Source organism: Mus caroli, chromosome 12, assembly GCF_900094665.2.
Source record: "Mus caroli chromosome 12, CAROLI_EIJ_v1.1, whole genome shotgun sequence".
NCBI classification, from domain to species: Eukaryota; Metazoa; Chordata; class Mammalia; order Rodentia; family Muridae; genus Mus; species Mus caroli.
Genome location: NC_034581.1, coordinates 28,255,023 through 28,274,268, shown reverse-complemented (window position 1 = coordinate 28,274,268; position 19,246 = coordinate 28,255,023). Strand labels below are relative to the sequence as shown.

The 19,246-nt window shown below is 40.2% G+C and overlaps 1 protein-coding gene across 3 annotated transcripts in view; it reads right to left on the bottom strand.

The window, feature by feature from the left end:
* Window positions 1–19,246, bottom strand: part of Cog5 (component of oligomeric golgi complex 5) — a 293,171-nt gene that overhangs the window by 82,346 nt on the left and 191,579 nt on the right. For all 3 annotated transcript variants that reach the window (XM_021179459.2, XM_021179458.2, XM_029484711.1), the window contains exon 14: window positions 16,977–17,076. In XM_021179459.2, coding sequence (XP_021035118.1) covers window positions 16,977–17,076 — 100 coding nt within the window. The remainder of the gene's footprint in view (window positions 1–16,976; window positions 17,077–19,246) is intronic.

The following is a 19,246-nucleotide window of genomic DNA, read 5'->3' as shown; positions in this document are numbered from 1 at the left end:
ACATAGAGAAAGAGAGAGACAGAGACAGGGAGACAGCCAGAGCCAGACAGAGAAAAACATACATCAGACCTGGGGTGGGCTTTTGAGATCTCAAAGCCCAATCCCAGTGACATATTTCTTCCAACAAGGCCAAACCTCCTAAACCTTTCCATTCATAAACTGTGGGCTAAGCATATGAATATATGAGTCTATGAGGGCCATTTTCATTCAAACTACATATTCCTTTAAAAGAAATGTATACTAAGCAAAGAACATAGAAAAATCAAGGAATTTTTTTAAAAAATCCTTGATGCTTAAAAATGGGACTAGATAGGTATGTTAGGTAACTCACATGCTAGAAAAGAATATTAAGAGATGCTTTATTATACATTACTTAAAAGCAAAACAGACTTGTCTATGTAGAAGTCTCAGGAAAGGAGCAGAAAGAGTAGAGTCAGACCTTTCAGAAATGAAACACTGTACTGCGAGGGACTTTGTGATGCACTGTTCACGGGGACCATGGCGTGCATATGTCACCTAGGGCCACCTGCAGGATAGGCTTTCACACGGTTACACCAGAAAAAGCCATCTACCATAAAAACTAGAAGGATATAGCCTGTCTCAAAGGCTTCAGTCAACATGAGAAATTAAACTGTTTGGTTACTGTTTCCTTGTTCCCAAAAAGAATTGTTTTTGAAAAATTAATTTCTTATAGGAACTCAATCTTTGACACAGATGAAGACAACTCTTTGAAATAAATTTATTTATTTATTTATTTATTTATTTATTTATTTAGGTTTTTTGAGACAGGGTTTCTCTGTGTAGCCCTGGCTGTCCTGGAACTCACTTTGTAAACCAGGCTGGCCTGGATCTCAGAAATCCGCCTGCCTCTGCCTCCCGAGTGCTGTTATCAAAAGGCCTGCACCACCACGCCCAGCTTGAAATTTATTTTTATTGTATATATATATGCCCTGTGTCCATGTCTTAATTCAGGTGTAGAGGTTAGAAGACAACTTTCAGGACTGGGTACTTGCCTTTGACCGTTGGATCCAGGGATGGAAAGCAGGCTTGCATAGAAGCATTTGTACCTGCTGGGCCAGCACACTGGGCCCAGAGTTGCTTCTGACTTCAGCTCATGTATCAAGTGCTTTCTTCACAGATTACAGCACATACTTAGAGCTATAAGAATTATGATTGTATACCACTTAATGTCAGATTTCCTTTGAGTATACAAATTGTATATCCTCCCAAATTATAAAATATTCCTAAAAGGTTAAGTACAATTTACACCAGATTAAAACTTGTATTTATTCTGATCTGTTTTTGCAGATGTACAGCAAAGGACAAATCCACCAATTTACACAGAAGTTCCTCATTGGCCTGGTGAGATGGCTCAGCGGTTCAGAGCGCCGACTGCTCTTCCTAAGGTCTGAGTTCAAATTCCAGAAACCACATGGTGGCTCACAACCATCCGTAATGAAATCTGATGCCCTCTTCTGGAGTATCTGAGGACAGCTACAGTGTACTTAAATAAATAGATAGATAGATAGATAGATAGATAGATAGATAGATAGATAGATAGATATTAAAAAAAAAAAAAGAAGTTGTTCCTCATCTGTTGGGACATTTACCTACCTAAATTTCCATGGTAAAAATGACTAATCTGTTTTAGTGCCAAGCCCACCAGAAACACTGCAGGGCATCTCTCCACCACCTATGTCCCAGTTCTCCGGTTTCCTGGGTGGGTGTAGGACATTACCTTGAGGTAGTGTCTGTGTCAGTGAGGTTGCAGATGCCCCCTGGTCTCCCACTGTCCCACTTGCAGGACAAGTGACTCACTGCTGGCTGGCAGGTCCACATGGCTGCTTGCCCTTCATCCATCTCATGGCTGTGGCTTAGGAAATCAGAAGGTTTGTATTTCCTTGGGGTTTTTCCTTTTACATTTCAGGGACTTTGTGAATTCTGCCCTTATTCTAAGAGCTAAGCCTTTTCTTCCTTGACGTTTGGTATTTTCCAAGGGGAGGGCATGGCTGAACTCGCTGCATACTTTTGAGTCATTTGAACATCACTTTTTGAGACATTCTGAAATTGAGTCTAGCAGTTTACAAGATGTTTTCTTTGCTTCTTAAAATCTATTTTTTTCCCTTAAGATTTATTTATTTTAAGTACATGAGCCACCATGTGGTTTCTGGAAATTGAACTCATGACCTCTGGAAGAGCAGCCAGTGTTCTTAAATTCGAGCCATCTCTTCAGCCCGTAGAGGGTGGTTTTGGTTTTATTTTTTTAACTTTGGGTCTTTATCTATTGTCTAGATGCTGAATTTATCCACTACTGTATTGATCAAAGTGTTACCACACAGCTATTTAAAAACAAGGACAGTGATCTGCAATCATAGAACAGGTCCAACAGCAATGCTACAATCTCACATTAGACAACTGTCACACTAATGTGTTATCGAAGATAACCACTTGAGACAGTTCATCTTTGGATAGTTAAAACTAAACAAAACAAGTTAGAAACAGAATCAGATCTTGCTTCTGCATTAGAGATGAGCAAGAACAGCTTACATGAACAAAGTATAATAGCTCTGCATACACAGCAGCTTGCCTGTGCCGGGAGCTCCTCCCTCCCCACTTCTCCCTAACGTCCTTCAGTTGTCATGCTGGGTAAGTAGCAAGCACAGTCTGCTAAGAATGGACAATTTAATAAAACACATAAGCGTCCCAAAAAACTTGAGCTTCATTTTGCTTCTAAGGGTCCTAAGTGGTTGAACAGCAGATGGAATTCTTACCTACCCATGACTACTAACTGGTTCCCAAATATTGGGCTCTGTTAAATGTAGTCGCAAGTGTATGTTTAAAAGCCAAAGTGTTTGAGGCCGGAGAGATGGCTCAGCAGTTAAGAGCACTGGCTGCTCTTCCAGGTCCTGAGTTCAATTCCCAGCAACCACATGGTGGCTCACAACTGTCTGTAGTGGGATCTGATGCCCTCTTCTGGTGTGTCTGAAGAGAGCAACAGTGTACTCACATACATTAAATAAATAAATAAATCTTAAAACAAAGCCAAGGTGTTCATGATCATATATATTTATCTTTTCCTCTTTCTCATGTTGACTACAACTGATTTTCAGCATTTTCTAACTTACAAAAGTCTCTAAAATAGAGCATCAGCATCGAAAAAGAGGTCAATTAGTAGATTTAGTAAGCAGTCCTATTTGCATGTTAAGTGGAACATAAACACATGCTGCCTGGTGCTTGTGCTGCGTCCATCCCTGTGCTGCTGCTTGGTGCTGAACTCTAGATGATGGGGCGGGGGGTACAGGGAAAGCGAAAGCGTGTTCAGCTTTCTCTCCACTGCAGTTCTGTTGTGGCATTACAAGCTAGTACATACAACTTCAAGGGGATAAGGAATTTCTTCTGCTAATTTATAGTCCAGCTCCTTCAGTTTCAGTATTATCATGAGTATTTACACTTTCTGGGTATACACAGGGGACAGGGTAAGGAGACCTCAATTCCTCATGGCTCAAAACTCTTAGTCACTCTACTGTGAATTAAAGCTGGATACCAACAACAAAAATCCCATGAACTCATGGAAACTGAACAACTCAATATTGGGGAAAAAAATGGGTCAAGACAGAAATTAGCAATGAAATAAAAAATTTACATTTTATGAAAATGAAAATCCAAATAGCCATAATGAAGGTATTTCTAAGAGGTAAGTTTAGAGCACTCAGGGCCTATGTAAAAAGAACTGAAGAAATGTCATATTAGTAACTTAACAACACACCTGAAAGCTCTAGAACAAAAAGAAGAAATCACACCAAAACAAGGAGTAGACAGCAAGAAATAAACTCAGGGCTAAAATCAACAAAATAGAATAACAACAACAAGATACAAAAAAAAAAAAAATCAATGAAACAAAAACTTGGTTCTTTGAGAAAATCATTAAGATTGACAAATACAGTCTACAAAGAGAGTTCCAGGACAGCCAAGGTTACACAGAGAAACCCTGTCTTAGAAAGAAGATTAAAAAAGATTGACAAACACTTATCCAAATTCTCTAAAAGGAAAAGAGAAGAGAGCAAATTAATACAATTAGAGATGGAAAGGGGGACATAACAGATCCCAAGGAAATCCAGAGAACCATAAGGACATACTTTAAAACTCTGTGCTCTACCAAATTTGAATATCTAAAAGAAATGGATAATTTTCTCTATGCATAACATTTGCCAAAGTTAAATTAAGATTTGATAAGAAATTTAAACAGACTTTATAACTTCTAGTGAAACAGAAGCAATCATTAAAAGACTCTGAATCAAAAAAAAGCCCAGGGCCAGCTGGTTTTACTGTAGAATTAGACCAGACCTTCAAAAAAGAGCTAACTCAAATACCCAGTAAATAGAGCGCACCTGCCTTAAGCTTATCACAAACCCTTGCTCCTTAGCTCCATATCCTGAGCACTGTTTACCTGTCAATACAACTCATTCTTGTGGAAAAGGGTACAAGTACTTCGTTAAAGAACAGTACTTTGCAATGAAGTTTTGATGTAGCCTTGCCCCAAACTTTGTTGTAATAACTGTCACAGGGAAGCATTTTTTGTTTTTGTTTTTTCTCAAAATCTTAGTGTGTCTAAATGTGTAAAAACTAAACCATTTGGTGTGAAACTCCAGAAGTTTGGCCCAGAACTGGCTGACTAAGACAAGTTGACCTGAGCTATATATTCTCAAGTCACCATGATCAATTTGCTGCCATCCATGACACTTGCAGAGACCCACACATCACTGGGCAAACCAGAAGGCTACATATAGAAGAACTAAAGTAGATTCATACTTATCTCCTTGCACAAAACTACACTCCATATGGATCAAAGACATTAACATAAGGCCAGATGCCCTGATTTGGATAGAAGACAAAGTGGGGAACGGTCTCTAACTCATTGACAGAAGAAAAGCTTTTCTGAACAGAACACTTATAGCATAGGCACTAAACGGATCTCATGGATCTCACCATAAAGCGTCTGCATTGCAAAGAACACTGTCATTTGTACTAAGTGGCAGCCTAAAGAATAGGAAAAGATTTTGTTTTTAACCAAGTGCATATCCAACAGAGGGCTAATATACAAAAAATACAAGAAACTCAAAAACAGCACATCCAGAAAACAAAGAACCTACTTTAAAAATAGGGTGCATATCTAAACAGAAAATTCTTCAAAAGAGGAACTCAGGTGGCTGAGAAACCCTTAAGAAACGTTCAACATTCACAGTCATTCAAATCAAAACTACTCTGAGATTCCATCATACACCTGTCAGAATGACTAAGATCAAAAACACAAGTGACAGCTCGCTGGTGAGACTATGGGGCAAGGGGAACACTCATTCAAGAATACAAACTTGTACAGTCACTATGAAAATCAGTATGGCAGTTCCTCAGAAAGCTGAGAATTGATCTACCTCAAGATCCAGCTATACCACTCTTGGGCATATGCAAGGGATTCTCCATCCTACCACAAGGACATTTGATCAACCGTGTTCACTGCTGTTTTACTCACAATAGTCAGAAACTGTAAACAACCTACATGCACCCCAACAGAAGAATGGATGAAGAATTTACTCAATGGAGCTGTGTAATTCAACTATTAAAAGAAATATGAAGGGGGGAGGGTATAGGGGACTTTCAGGATAGCATTTGAAATGTAAATGAAGAAAATATCTAATAAAAAATTGAAAAAAATAAAAAAAAGAAATATGACATCATAAAATTCGCAGGCACATGGATAAAACTAGAAAAAAAAAAATCACCCCATGTGAGCTAACCTAGACTCAGTAAGATAAATGCAAGATAAGTACGTTATGTTTTCACATATATGTGGTTATTAGCCATTAAATAAATGATAACCAAGCTACAATACGTAGACCCAGAGAAGATAGGTATAGCGGAAGGGACTGGCGGGGGACACATGGATCTTCCTGAAAGGGGGAAATAGAATAGATTTTATGGGTGTCCTGGGGTAGAGGTAGCAAGATCAGAAGGATCAAGTAGGGGTGGGGAGAGAATATGGGGGTTAAGGGAAGGAATGTGGGGAAAGTTAGCCAAAATTGAGGGGCATTTGAGGGGTAGTGCCTGGGAAGCTTCCTAAAATATGTGAAGGTGATCCTCGGTAAGTCTTCAAATAATAAGGGAGACAGAGTCCCAACTGGCCATCTCCTGTCACCAAAGAAAGCTTCCAATATCTGGAGTGGGTTTCATCTAATTGAGTTGGCCAAGGGATCCCTCCCATGGAAACTCCCAAACGACCCAGGCTGTTGCCAATGCAAAAGGTTACTCTCCGTAAACAAACAGCAAGGCCCCATTGCTCAAAACAACATCCACACAACACAGATAGGTCGAGCTGGTACCTACACAGTGCCTTTGCTATAAGAAGGCACACTGTAAGCTACCAAAAGGGCAATGTACATTTCAACCCAGCCACAAAACCTCAGATATAAAACTTGTCTTGCCTGCAGAATGTTCTCGGGCAATGGTGGCACAGAGCTTATTACCAACCAATGCCTAATTTGACTTAAGGTTCACTCCTCAAAATCATGAAATTTGGATGGAACCAGAAAAAAAAAAAATCATCCTGAGTGAGGTAACTCAGAAAGGCAAGATATGAATTCATTTATATGTAGATTTAGGCTGTTATGTTATTGATAACCAAGCTATAATATGTATAACACTATGGATGCTGTGATGTGTCACAGTGTGTCATACTACCCCCTTTTGTCCAAACAGTTTTCCTTGTAAATGTTCATTGCAAAGAGTCATTGGTCTGGCTCCAGGCCTCTGGTTTCTGCTACATTATCAATACTGAATCCTCTCAGATATCTTGTTGTTGCCCTGTGCCATGGAAATCTTGCCATTTGGAATCTGCAGGACTGGCCCCTTCACAAGCTCTAGCAGTCTATAGTTGGCATAGTCCAACTGAAAGCCTTGGATCTGTGCCTGGGTGCTGGCTGACGATTCAGCCTGCAGGCTCTCTTTTGCCAGCACCATCAGGCCAGCTTCCCTACACTGGCCAGGCCAGGGGGTGGGGCGAAGCCAGTTCTCCTGCTTTCTTGCCCTTGGGGCAGGCTCTCCTGTGCCCACACCACCCAGACAAGGGATGCGGCCAGTTCTACTGTGCTGCCCGGTGTGCAGGGGGTTGGGGGTGGGGGTGGGAGCAGCTCTCCCATGCTTCCCAGGCAGCTTACTTCTGGGTGTCTTTGGTGTGTTTGTAGTGGCTAGTATGTCACTGGGTCTCTTCTGTGTGCTTGTGCATGCCCCAGTTTATATCTTAAGATATTGAAAAATGCTAAGCTTATTAGAGGGAGGGAAACAGGGTTTTCTTGGTTGTCACCATAGAGATTCCACATGCTCCCACTTGGAATTGCTTAGGGATGTCTGAGCAAGTACACTCAAATGGCACAGCCTCATAGTAACGCTATGAAGAGCAATCGGCTGCCTGCTGTATGTTATATGTCTCTGTACTAATAGATAACAAGAGTGGCTTAACAATGTTGCAAATGCAAATTAGTTCACTTATACACACCAAATTTGGTTATATTCTTTTTCTCTCTAGAAAATGTGCATTTCTCTTTTCTCTCCCCAGACCGTCCTTGGTACCTGCATGTGAAGCGCACTTCCTACCTGCCTCACCACCATTACTCCTGCACTTCTCAATGCAGCATCTGACCTAACACTGCTAACTGTGAGACATGCAGAAAAACCAAGAGACTGCTGACCTAACTCTGCCTTGGTGCTATGTCAAGGCCATCTTGCCTCAGCTTGCACCAGGCCTATATTCTTAGCACCCTAGGAAAAAACGGCAGGTTTCCTTCACATGTTTCTAAAGGACACTATGCCTTTATTATTGTGTGTATCTTGGTGTTTATGCTGTTAGGAATGTGCTGACACAGTCTTGCTGTTGCTCACTGCTGACAGTTCTTGCACCAGAAATAGACTTTCAAACAGTATCATTCTAAGTCACAAGAAAGGAACTACACTGTAATGTATACAGTGGAATAGGGTAGGATTTTAAAACTATACTTGATAAAGTATAAAAAATATAAACATTTTAAAAGATATAAACATTTTATATGCTTGGGATTGCCAATTTAAGTAAAAAGCTTACTAGGCATAATTAAGACTAATCCTTCTGCTGGGCCATGGAGCACACGCCTTTAATCCCAGCACTCAGAAGGCAGAGGCAGAGGCAGGCAGATCTCTGAATTCAAGGCCAGCCTGGTTTTCAGAGTGAGTTCCAGGATAACCAGGGCTACACGGAGAAACCCTGTCCCAAACAAACATATACTAATAGTAAGAAAACTAATCCTCGCTATGGCAATTTCTGGAAAGTCAAGTTACTTTAAAAGTCTTACTGGGCATGCTGCTGCAGAAAACTGCGAGCTGGAGGCCTGCCTAGCCACATAAAGAGCTTGGCGGCAGGCTGAAAGAACTAAGCAGGGAAACTCAAAGCAAGCACTTCTTGATGGTATTAAAGCAAAATGGGAAGGAACGCAGCCGTGAAAATGACGGGCTAAAACTCAACTGCCCTACTCCTTCCCAAGCCTCTCACACTTCCTGGACTGAATGTAAGGATACAGAGACTAATGGAGCGCCACACTTTGGAATACAGTGGGAAAACTAAAATATTTGTATTGACAAAAATGTGGAGGTAATAGGTAAAAATTCTTGAATTATTCTAAAGCCTGTGATAATGAGAAGGAGTTGAAGTACACATTTGAAGAGCATGACAAGGGTCAGCATATGCAGTATCACTGATAAGACACTCGAGGAAAGGGCTTTGTGGCTAGGTGTCATCAGAACATTTGCTGTATTTGAGATTGCCAAAGGAAGCTTACTTGAGCCCAAAAGTTCAGGGACAGCGAGCTGGGCAGTATAGCGAGATGCCAGATCAAATGAAACTCTTTAAAAGAAACCTATAATACTAACAAATTAAGCAGATTACCATAGCAACACATTTCTTTCTTCTTTGGTATTACCTTCTACTTGAAGGTAATAGTCAAATGGCCCAACATTAAACGAATATACACTCTTAGGCTTCAAGCAGGATGGTAATCAGTAATTGGATCAAAGTAGTCAGATGCATAACACACACACACACACACACACACACACACACACACACACACACTGATAGGGTTCAATTGGGGTGGGGTCATGATTTTTCTCTGATGCTGTCGCCATGTCCCGCCCCCCCGCCCCGCCCCCGCTTTGGTTCTATGAAATGGCTTCATCAGCATTTTGCATCTGCATTCTTTACTCTTATGTTGGGAGCTCAATGCTTGTGCTTCCAAAACAGCACTAGGGGGACCAGGAAAGTTAAATAAGTAGGGTTGTGTCTCCAAAGGAAAACCTAGAAGGCTGTGAATGGAGGTGACTAATAGCCTAGGTAACCGTGTGCTATGTGTAGGGCCCAGGCTGTACCTGGTTTCCTCAAGCTCCCACAACCAGGAACGGAGGTGGCTAGTAGCCAGGATGACCTCTCCATTATCTGTATGATAGAGACCACTCCAGACCCTCCCCTAGGCCCTTACGACGAAACATGTAGTCTTCATGGAAGAAGTGACATGTATTTTGAGAAGAGTTTTGATGTAATTATGCCTCCTTGTTCACATCAGACTGTGTTACACCAGGAAACTTTTCCCCAAATTGTTCTGTACTTAAATATGCTTACAATAAACTGTCAATCCAGCTACTAAGTTGTGCTGAATTGGATTTCCTCTGGCCTCGTGGCTGGTTCTGGTGTTTGCAGAGACAGCCCAAACGCTTGAACTCTGCATTGTGGATGAGATGCTTTGGGGAGCCAAATTTATCAAGATAGGTTTTTGCCCATGACTATTTCCCATGAAGCAAGCCGGCTGCCAAAATTATACACATGCAGAGCAGTCTTACTTAAGATTAGGGCCAGTCAGCCACCACATGACGAAGACCAGGCAAGCCAAGCACCTGGCTTACAGCTCTTCTGATCCTCACAGTCTGGGAAATGAGTGCCGCCCAGCTTGTCTATTATAGCACCGTCCTGTGGCAACTCATGACGCACGACTAAGAGAAACTTTGGCAGACTTCTACTGAAATTTTAATTGTATTTTTTTGAGAAGGGTCATACTTTGTTGCCCAAACTGGTCTCAAGCCTATGAGATCAAAGGGTATTCTTGTCCTGAGCAGCTTGGATCTGTGAGCACAAGAGTGCCCAGGAAAGACTGTGGATTATTCCTCCTGAAACTATTTGATAATGAGTTTTTACCATTATTCTCTGTCAACAGGATACCTCTCTGACTTTTAGACAAGCCACCAGTCTATCTACTACCGATCTGTAATAGCTCCCAGAAAAACAAAGACTTACAAATCCGGAAAGCCAGTCAGAAAGCTATGATCTTAAAGCAGTTCAGGATAAAAACAAGGACAGGAAAATGGAAGTCTGTCTGATAATCAGGAGGCTCATTAGCCTAAAGAGACCAGTGTGTCTGCATTATAGCAGTGCTGTTTTCTTGAGAACCAAGGATACATCGCTACTGCTCATGTACACACTAAACTCTTCCTAGTAATTTCAGATTCCCTTTGCTCTTTTGTTTGAATGTGGCAGCAGAGATCACTGTGATGTTAAACAACATAGAGTGCTATCCGTATAGATGATGTTACATTCTCCATTAAATAACCCTTTTAAAAATAACAATAAACTCTGGTCACTTTATATCACCACATAATAACACACATATAAATTTTCTTCCTAAGTGAATGAATGTCAAATCTCCAAGTCACTTATGAAATTATTCATGAAACAAAGTATATATTTACAAAGCTTTAAAAAAATTCCTGGGTCTAGAAATCCTGACCTCGTACAAAGCTGCTGACCTGCACTGAAATGAAAACCTTCTACTAAATGTCACTCTATTACTGCCTCAACTGGTCTGCAACTTAATTATACCTCCATGTACTTTTCGCAGTTCAAAGCATTTGACATTTACAATAGGAGTCTAGATTCCAGGTCTTGAAATTACCAGGGAGTAATTTTAGTGCTGGAAAATCACAATAATTCATCTTTAAAAACAATACTTGTTAGTATATACGCTTATAATTTTCTTAATTATAAATGTTTGCAATCCTCACACATGTAAAAATTCTATAAAAGTTCCCTATTAAAGCAATGTTTTAAGTTATTTTTATTTATTTATTTATTTTGTTTTTGGTTTTGGTTTTTCGAGACAGGGTTTCTCTGATAGCCCTGGCTGTCCTGGAACTCACTTTGTAGACCAGGCTGGCCTTGAACTCAGAAATCCACCTGCCTTTGCCTCCCGAGTGCTGGGATTAAAGGCGTGTGCCACCACGCCCGGCAAGTTATTTTTAATATACAGAGAATAAAGGAAAACATTCATTCAATCATTGTAAAGATCTGTGGCGTTTATTCCTAGTTCAGGATGTACAAACAAATTTCTAGTACACCAATATTTGTTTAGAATTTGTTCAGTTCAATAAAACATAATAATATACACACCTACAGAAACATAATATATTGGTATGTGTTTTGCTATGTTTTTATTTGCTTATTTAGTAGTGCTAAGAAACACGTTAGGGCCTTATATAAACTAGACAGATATTCCACTACTGAGTTATACTCTTTTTTGTTTTTTGTTTGTTTATTTTTGGATGTAAGATCTTTCTCTACATCCTTGGCTGTCCAGAACTCTATGTAGATCAGGCTGGCCTCAAACCCATAGAGATCCACCTTTCGCTGCCACCCAAGTGCTGTATGAGAAGAGTGTGCTATCAAGCCAGGCTTTGAGATATATTCTTTTCTTTTTTTAAAAAGATTTATTTATTTTATGTGAGTATACTGTCACTATCTTCAGACACACTAGAAGAGGGCATCCTCTCCCATTACAGATGGTTGTGAGCTACCATGTTGGTTGCTGGGAATTGAACTCCGGGACCTCTGGATGAGCAGCCAGTGCTCTTAACTGCTGAGCCATCTCTCCAGCCCCTGAGCTATATTCTTTTTTTTTTTTTTTTTTTCTTGTTTGGTTTTCTAGACAGGGTTTCTCTGTGTAGCCCTGGCTGTCCTGGAACTCACTCTGTAGACCAGGCTGGCCTCAAATCAGAAATCCACCTGCCTCTGCCTCCCGAGTGCTGGGATTAAAGGCGTGCGCCACTACCGCCTGGCTTGAGCTATATTCTTTTTTTTTTTTTTTTTTGATTTTTCGAGACAGGTTTATTCTGTGTAGCCCTGGCTGCCGTGGCACGCCTTCATGTGGTTGTTGGCTATCCAGGAACTCACCCTGTATATCAGGCTGNCACTTTGTAGACCAGGCTGGCCTCGAACTCAGAAATCCGCCTGCCTCTGCCTCCCAAGTGCTGGGATTAAAGGCGTGCGCCACCACGCCCTTGAGCTATATTCTTAACCTGTGTGTACACATGTATTTTCAACACAAAATTCTATCAAGTGAACTAATCATATTCACAATTACTGCCAGTGTGAAAGAATAAAAAATGTAATGAAGACAACCAAAAAAAGTTCTGGTCTCTTTAAACAAGAGTACCCAAATATTTATATGAAGAACTCTGGAAAGCACATAATAAGCAATATGAATACCTAGGGAGATAGTTGGACTCACAAAGTGCTTGCTGAGCCAGCATGAGGGGCTGAGTTCAGACGCCAAACATCTATGTACAAAGCCAGACCCAGACCCACACCCACATGCTTACACTGCCACCACTGGAGAAGTAGAGACAGGCTAATGATTGGGGTTTGCTGGCCAGCTAACCTTGCTAAATCAGGGAACTGCAGGTTCAGGAGAGAAGCTAGCTCAAAAACAGTAAGATCGGGAGTGAGTAAAGAAAGAAAGACAGATAGACAGACAAGCAGACACCTGATATCAACCTCTGGCCTTAACCTACATGGATACAAACTGTGTACTCACACCTGTACACACACATGAACAAAGATGTATGTATAAGCATATATTTACATAAACACAATAAACATAAAAAACAAAGGGTCTAAGTCACACCACTTAGACCTCTCGTGTGAAAACCTCATATAATAGGGTCAGGGGAGATGGCTCAGTGCTGTGTAAGTATGAAGGCCAGAATTCAGATCCTCAGAACCCATATAAAATCCAGGGGTGTGTAGTGGCTTACCTGTAATCTCAAAACTCGGGAGGCCGAGATAAGGGATCTCGGGAACAAGGTATTGAACTAGACTAGTAAAAATGGCACGCTCTAGATAGGAGAGACACTTTGCCTAGAGACATAAGGGGAAGAGTGATCAAAGAAGACACCCAATGTCAACCTTCAACCTCCATCTGCACACACGCAAGCACCCATGCACACATACGGGCATCTGGACCCGCATATGTGGACAAATATACAAATGTATTTACCACTCGCACTTGAAAAACCACTTATTATAAAACTAAAATAGTAGTGCGCTATCAAGATCTAACCCTATTTTGAAGCAGAGAGATCAAACAACTCTAAGCAGATAAGTAAATCAATGATCGTTTCATCCAGGTCCCCATCACACTGTACAGTGAGTAAGGAACCACATACAGGACAATGGTACAATCTGGAGTTTTTGTAAAGATGTATGTCAGAAATAAATGCTGCTAAAGCTCACAGTCAAGACACTGGCTGCAACACCTGCTCACTGACACTCTACTTTGCGATACTAAGTGGTAATATATAACCTCTCTCAGGCTGGATTTCTAGACTATAGTGTTAGACTTGAATATTCCCACTTTAAACCCGGATTGTTGTGAAATACATGCAGATGGCCTAGCACAAGCTAAGCCTTTACCACAAGTAGATACTAATAGTGGTTATTTTGTGGCCCTATCTTATCTTTAAAAGTGGATTCTTGGAGCTGACAAGATGGCTTCCTCAGGTAAAGGAGTTTGCTGTATAAGCCTGGCAATCTACATTCCAGCCCCAGGATACAGGTATATGTAGAAGGAAAGAACTGAGCATACAAAGTTGTCCTCTGCCCGCCACATACACACATCATGGCACATGTGTGTTTGTACACATGCATGTGCACACACATCACAAGCAGCAACAATAATAAGTTATTACAAGGTAGATTTTCTGAGAGGAAGATATGGTGATGCACACCTGTAAATGCCACATATGTGATGGCTTGAATAAGAATAAAGCCCAAAGGCTCAGATATCTGAATGCCCAATCATCAGGGAGTAACACCATTTGAAAGGATTAAAAGGATTAGGAGGTGTGGCCTTATGAGAAGAAGTGTGTCACTGGGGTAAGCTTTAAAGTTTGAAAAGTCCATGCCAAGCCCACAGTCTCAGTTCCTGCCTACAGATCAAGGCATAGTTCTTAGCTACTGCGGTAGCACCATGTCTGCACACTGCCACGCTTCCTGCCATGAGGATAAGCTACTGAACTTCTGAAACTTCAAACAGCCCCCAGTTAAATGCTTTCTCTTATAAATAGTTGCTTTGGTCATGGTGTCTCTTCACAGCAAGTGTGATTAAGACAGACAGTAAATTCATTAAGGGATATAGATCAGACCAGGTTATATAGCAAGTCAAGACACGTGACCATGTTTTAAAAATCAAAGAAAAAAACTAAAAAGTGAATTATCTGGTAAGAAAGGATTTAAAGATTCATCTTTGTAGAGAAATATGCTTACATTATACATACCTTTGATAATAAATAACAGGGTGAACAAACGTATTAATAATTTAGGATTACCAAAATGTAAATGTACTTTGTGTTTGTATCAGTGTATGGTGTGTGTGTGTACTTCAGTGGGGCTTACATGTGTGGGTGTATTGTGCAAGGGTGTGAGTGCATGTGTGTGCATGTGTGCACACATGGATGCCAAGGCAGCAAGTTTCTTCTTTCATCACCCTTCACACATACACACACACACACACTCACGGTGGCATCTCTCACTTGAATACTTGAATCTAGAGCTCACCAACTCCACTTATCTAGCTAGCCAACCTGCTCTAGGGATACCAGGTCTCTCTCTCCTGGAGGCTACTACGTGGGTGCTGGACATGGAACTCCAGCCCTCAGTCCCCAGGGTGAGCACTTTACCTACTAAGTCATGCCCTCGGTCCTGTAATGTGTGTCACAAGGATTTGTTACACATTGCTACACCACAGAACACTAAAAATCAGCTTGCAAATCGTTTTTATTAGCCTTTTTCCTGATATAAATTAAAGCAGGAATTCCATAGATTAACGTGTTTTGGCAGACAAGAACCTTCCAGTATTTAGGGAAGTACAGGCAAGATCTGGAGAGCCGCTTGCTGTACACTTCCGGGTGTGTTCAGGACCATCCTGTCTGAGTGCGTGCTCAGTAAAGTCAAATTTCTACTTTGATTTTATTTCACCATTTCAACCATGAATTAACTGCTGTCACTTTTCAACCTTGTGAATTAGAGTTTTATATTTTAAACTATAAAAAGAATCCTTTTTTAAGGAGTGGCTTTCATCTCAAATCTCCTATTAACATTCCATTTATACCCAGAATTGTTTATTCTACTTTAAAACATTTCCAACCTTTCTTCAACCAAAAACTTTGTACTTTCCTCTGACTGCTTTAGTGAAACTGTTCTGAAAAGCCTTGAGGGAACTGAAGAAGGAAAGGCATGGGAGCACAGGAGGGATGATGCTCGCTGCCACACCTGAGGACCCACCCAAGTAGAGGGAGAGAACTGACCTGGGATTTTTATGTACACAAGTGGCCTGCACACATGCATATGTGTACTGGTGGGCATGCACACATACACAAATGAAGCAAGAATGATAATTTTAAAATAAAAAAGGAAATTTGTCAAACTATAAAACAGAATGGCATAAACAGTGTAATTTACTGGCAAGAAACAGTGAGTAATTAGAAAATAAATATTGCTTCAATTTTTAGTAATACGTTTTTAAATAAATGAGCTTTGTTTTGTTCTGTTTTTCAAGATAGGTTTTTCTCTATGTAAGCCTGGCTGTCCTGGAACTTTCTCTGTAAACCAGGCTGGCCAAAAAAGATCTAACTGCCTGCCTGCCTCTGACTCCTGGGTTAAAGGTGTGTAATACTATCACTTGGCTATTCTTTGTAATTTTATTTAATGATTAGGCTTCCCTTATCCACAAAAACAAAGGTTAAAAAGTAAAATTATTTGAGGTAAGATTTTTTCCATTAAATATGGAAATGACAATTTTCTATCAGTCTTCAATATTTGTTAGGGAGGACCTAGAGACTTTAGGCCACAGATTGTCACCAATAGCATGAATTCAACTGCCTTAGTTAACATAGTTTCCATATTCAAAGCCTTTGGTCATTATTACATTAATTAAAGTTATATATTCTATGACTATTGCCTTTTTGTTATCCCTCAACCTGTCCTCATCAGAAAGTGAACTCTTTTTAGGCAGGGCTGGCTCTTTCTTCTCACATTTATCCTCAGGCAGGGCTATCTCATAGAGACTTCTTTCCTGGCACTTAGACAGCTACACTAAACTCTACTGGACACAATATCAGATTTTATTTATGATAATATATCATGTTTGTGTATGTGTGTGTTTAAAGCTATAAACATTTATAAATAAGGTCTAAAAGAAAAATTATTCATCTGATTGCCTACAAACAGCTCCCATGTCCCTGTATGGCTCTTTTTTAATAAACAAAGCTTGAAAAAAAGATGCCTCTAAATTATTTGTCAAGATTACAAGAACAAATGAATGGAAAATTGCACCATATTAACAAACATAATTTGGAAACTGAAAGTAGGAAGCTTCATAATATAATTACCTCTGTGGGCCAGTCTATGTAAATCACTTCGCATGTTACTCTAAAAATTACTATAAAGCCAACTCGAACAACCCAGATGTAACTATAAAGAGATTGTTTCATTTGTTATAATGTTAATTATGGCTACTCAGGAAACATATAACTAACAATTTTTAGCCAAATCATATACATAAAAGGACATCACTTACAAGCTGTTCTGATTTCACAGCATATAACTGGATGGTCTTTGCCACATTTTTTGACACAGCTAATGTGAGGTTTGCATCAACAGCAGCTACATTGAGTTCACTGGAGAAAACAAAAGCAGATTTCCATCATAAGCAAACATAATTAATCAACAAAGCAATCAGCACCACATAACCTGAAACCCAGTAAAGAACAAACTGAACCTGGATACAGCTTCTGCTCACTGCGTCCAAGAACTGGCTACAGTGTTTCATTTTTCTCCCTAAATTAAGCATTAGGAAAAAGGGCTTTGTTAACAACCAGTTTCACATTAATAAAGTGAGCCATGTGTGGGTCCAGTCTATCATTAAGAGACTAAATTGTGTACACTCATGCTAATACTGATAAGTGCAATTAGAGGCATTGCATGCCACAGACATCTGCAAGGAAGTGACAGCTCTTGAATGAAAATGATGACCTTGGAGGAACATAGGCTAAACATATTAATTACATATGACACATAGGACACCTGGGTTCTGTATAAACTATGCCAGCTCATTAACTGTGTAAAGAATAAATACATTAAGAGCATGGGGCTACAACTTTAATGTTTAAAATCTTAGATTTTTAAGTATTTCTCTGTCATATCCACTGTCAACTTTAACAGCGAACTGATAGGACTTTTGATCTGACTATAGAAGGAAAGAGGACATTGTTCCAGAAACCATGGAAAGAATACCACCAAGAGTTAAAACCATATGGGGTAGAAAAGAAATGCATTATCTCTGAAGTGCATAAAATTTTCATACTTACCAGTTTAACTTTTTAAAGAAGCTAAAGGAAGCCACCCAGGGACTTGTAGCACATACCTTTAATCCTAGTACTTTGGAGGCAGAGGCAAGAAGATGCCTTTTTTTGGGACTTGGTCTCAAAAAAACAAAACAAAAAACCCAGAAAAACAAAACAAAACAAACAAACAAACACAGCACTGAAAGGGTTTGAAACAATACTAGTATGCATGACAAAATGTCCTTTCATGTTGTTGAGGCCTGTCCCACCAAGCATAGCTGTAGCCATTATTTTCTTTGCTGCCAGCTATTTCATATTGTTGCTGCAATATGACTTCCAGTCACTGACACAGAAAAATAACTTGACTCAGAGCAGGGGTATGCTGACCATATACCCTGTTATGTTTGGTATGTTACAAGACTTGTTAATCTCATGAAATTCCACAACTATAAGCTTCACTTAGGACCCATCAAATTAAAGGTCAATATGAACTGTTATGTCTACAGTAGCTTCAGTCAGAGACTCGGTAGCACTTCCTCCATCTGCATATGAGCTCACTGTGAATTTTGCAGTTTTAGCCTTTATAAGCTGGCCCTGTCTGAGGTTCCACCCAGGTTCCAAGTCTGGAGCTACAGTCCTCCCACATCATTAGTCTTGGGGTGTGTGTTCAATAAACCAGCCCTGTTTAACTGAGATTAATATCTGAATGGTTTGTGTGGGTTCCTGAACCCCAACACATGTAGTACTGAGATTGCTCACTTTTACATTCTATTAAACACAGACATAAGCATCCTTAAAGCCCCAGATGATATTTGACTATAGCACTGTTACCTTTGATAATCAACATCCTCAGCATTTATAGCACTAGGTAACAGAGATCAAGTGAAATTAGCACGTCTCCCACCACAAGCACACTACACAGGGAATGGTCGTTAAGGTGAGACTCAAACAGTCAAGACTCTACCAAGTCCAAGTATATGGTGGCAGGTCTAGGGCAGCAGAAACACCGTATAGGTACATTCACAGCTGCAGATATGCACATAAGTATTACATCTGTAAACTGCCCTCTTCAAATTTGTAGACTGAAAAAAGCTTAAGCAATCCTACCTCATGGTTCTAGATTGCCCAGCCACTGCTTTTGCTCCTCAAAATGTCCATCATAATGTTATAACAACTGACCAGCTACGACAGAGTGTGAGGTCTGACCTGTAATCTTAGTAAAAGACCTCTGAAGCCAACAGCATAACTGCACTTGTCTGTTCCTGTCAGAAGGGTCTCTGTCAAACGCCTTCCCTTTTGAGATAAAAGCTGTCACATTCACTTGAAAGCCTAAATTGCTAAACACAGCAGGCGAATCAGAAGTATTAGGCCTGTTCCTGCCATAAAGTGATTTCTGGGTTAAAACCTCTAGGTATGTCTCAGTTTTTACAGTTTGTATGATTATTATAATTTGTTTCCCCATGGAATACTAAGAAGTTAGAGGAGTAAAAGGCCTAGGGATAGT